Genomic DNA, 2,500 nt, shown 5'->3' on the forward strand with positions numbered 1-2,500 from the left:
CTGAAGAATATAAAGATAATTCTATATTTATGGAAACTAAAAGTAAATTCACTAATATAATGTTAGGGGTTTCTTCTGTTTCGATGAACCCTAATAACATAAGAGATAATAATGTGTTTTTAACAAACAAAGATGTCAATACATTCGAAATAAATAATATTAATCTTCCTCAACAAAATGGTCTAATTCATATGAATACAATCAATGTTAGTAATGATAATTATGAACAAAATAAAACCGAAGAAATATGCGACACGACAAAAAGTGACAACTCTTTTTTAGATATTGATCAAGAACATGAAAAAATAAAGATAGGAGAACAGCAAGAAATTGAAGTAATAAAAGTAAACGAATCTAGAGAAAATCACTCCTCAAAAGAATCCACAAAATGTCAGGATGGCGAAGCAGCAAATGTTGAAGAAAATGAAGAAAATGAAAAAAATGAAAAAAAAGAAAAAAATGAAAAAAATGAAAATATCGAACAAAATAAAAATGTTGAACAAAATAAAAATATCGAACAAAATAAAAATATCGAACAAAATAAAAATGTTGAACAAATTAAAAATGTTGAACAAAATAAAAATATCGAACAAAATAAAAATATCGAACAAAATAAAAATATCGAACAAAATAAAAATATCGAACAAAATAAAAATATCGAACAAAATAAAAATATCGAACAAAATACAAATATCGAACAAAATACAAATGTTGAACATAATAATATAGAATGTTATACAAATTTACCCCTAAACCAAATAGAAGAAAAAAAAAATGTGGACGATGATAATTTAAATATAACCACCGAAATTAATAAAACACAACCATTTTCTGTCGCATGTAACAAAAAAGATGAATCGTCTTTTAAAAGCATGTCTAGTAAAAGTAACATGATAAAAAAAAAAAATCATGAGAAAGATAGTGTAGAAAATGAAGATTATAATACAAAGAAAGAAGATATTGTAGTAAAGGATACATTTAATTTATTAAATAAACTTAAGACCAATCAAAAAAACAGAGAATATTCAAATAGTTCCCTTTCTAGTCTTAGCGATGCTGTAACGAATAATAAAACGTTGAAACATTTTTCTTCATCCAATTATAATAAGATAAAATCAAAATTAAGTAAACCTTTTATGAACAATAAGTATAGTGATCACTCATGTAATGATAAAAAAGGAAAAGAAAAAAATGAATATAATAATAATAATAATAATGATGATGATGATGATGAACATGATATTTGTGACAACAATAAAAATGTATATGACAATTCTCAAAATATTTTAACACAAGAACAAAATTATATGAAAAATATTATTAGTAAAATAGAAGAATCTGTACAAAAAAAAAAAAAAAAAAAAAAAACTAATAATAATAATAATAATAATAATAATAATGATGATGATAATAATGAAAATAATTCAAGTGAAGATCAGTATTCTTCGGAGTTTACCTTAAAAGATAATAATAACTATTATGATGATCATATGAACATGATTCTTACAAGTAACGAGTGTAATGAACCTAATAAAATAAATTATAATAATTTAAATGATTCGGATAATGTTCGTCCTATTGAAGGAGACATAATGAATAATCCCATGTCCTTATCAACTCATATAAATAATAATGATAAAAAAAAATTAAGACGCTCTTCTATGAGCGGTTCTCTAAAAACATATAATTCATATAATTTTAAAAACATGACATCTATAAATAATCGTGATAATAATTTAAATTCATTTTTGAAGAAAAAGATGTATAGTACCGGTAGTATGTATGATATAAAAGTACCTATTAAAAAATATTTCCAGGGGTTAAAAAAAATTAATAATTTATTATCCAAAGGTAATAATAATGATATTGTGGATGATGAAAATATGAACGATTTTGTGGATGATGAAAATATGAACGATTTTGTGGATGATGAAAATATGAACGATTTTGTGAATGATGAAAATATGAACGATTTTGTGAATGATGATGAAGAGGAAGTTGGTGCTTCCCATTTTATAGTAAATAATAATAATGATGATCAAGATAAATACAATCTTGTGAATAAAATAAATATGGAAAATCTTAACAAAATGAACAAAGAAAATATACCGAAGGATGAAGATAACATGATGTATTTAAAACAAAGTGATAGTAAAAACAGCTTTGATAATTATTGGGATGTAGACGATATTAATAAGAAGGGTCCTTTCCCGTCATCAAAATTGAGTGTCTTTTTAAATGAAAATGGGAATAATGAACAAGTTCATAATATGCAACTTGAACTTAATAATATACAACATTATGATAACAAAGGAGATGTTAAACAACGTAATAATTATGTTATGGAAGAAAATTATTTAGTAGAAAATTTTATTAACAAAAAAAGCAACGATCTAAAAAGTGTTCCATATGATGATAATCTTACTAATCTAAATACAAATGAAAATAATGTGTATAATAATGTAAAAGACGAAATAGAAGTTTCAATAAATAAAAATAC

General features: G+C 23.3%; 1 protein-coding gene across 1 annotated transcript in view; it reads left to right on the top strand.

Moving 5' to 3' along the window:
- Nucleotides 1-2,500, top strand: part of PF3D7_0507800 (conserved protein, unknown function) — a gene marked incomplete at both ends in the record, with an annotated part of 4,584 nt that overhangs the window by 262 nt on the left and 1,822 nt on the right. Inside the window, one exon of the mRNA XM_001351600.1 lies at nt 1-2,500. This exon is cut by the window's left edge and continues 262 nt beyond it; it is cut by the window's right edge and continues 1,822 nt beyond it. Coding sequence (XP_001351636.1) covers nt 1-2,500 — 2,500 coding nt within the window.

Source organism: Plasmodium falciparum (assembly GCF_000002765.6).
Source record: "Plasmodium falciparum 3D7 genome assembly, chromosome: 5".
Taxonomy (NCBI): Eukaryota; Apicomplexa; class Aconoidasida; order Haemosporida; family Plasmodiidae; genus Plasmodium; species Plasmodium falciparum.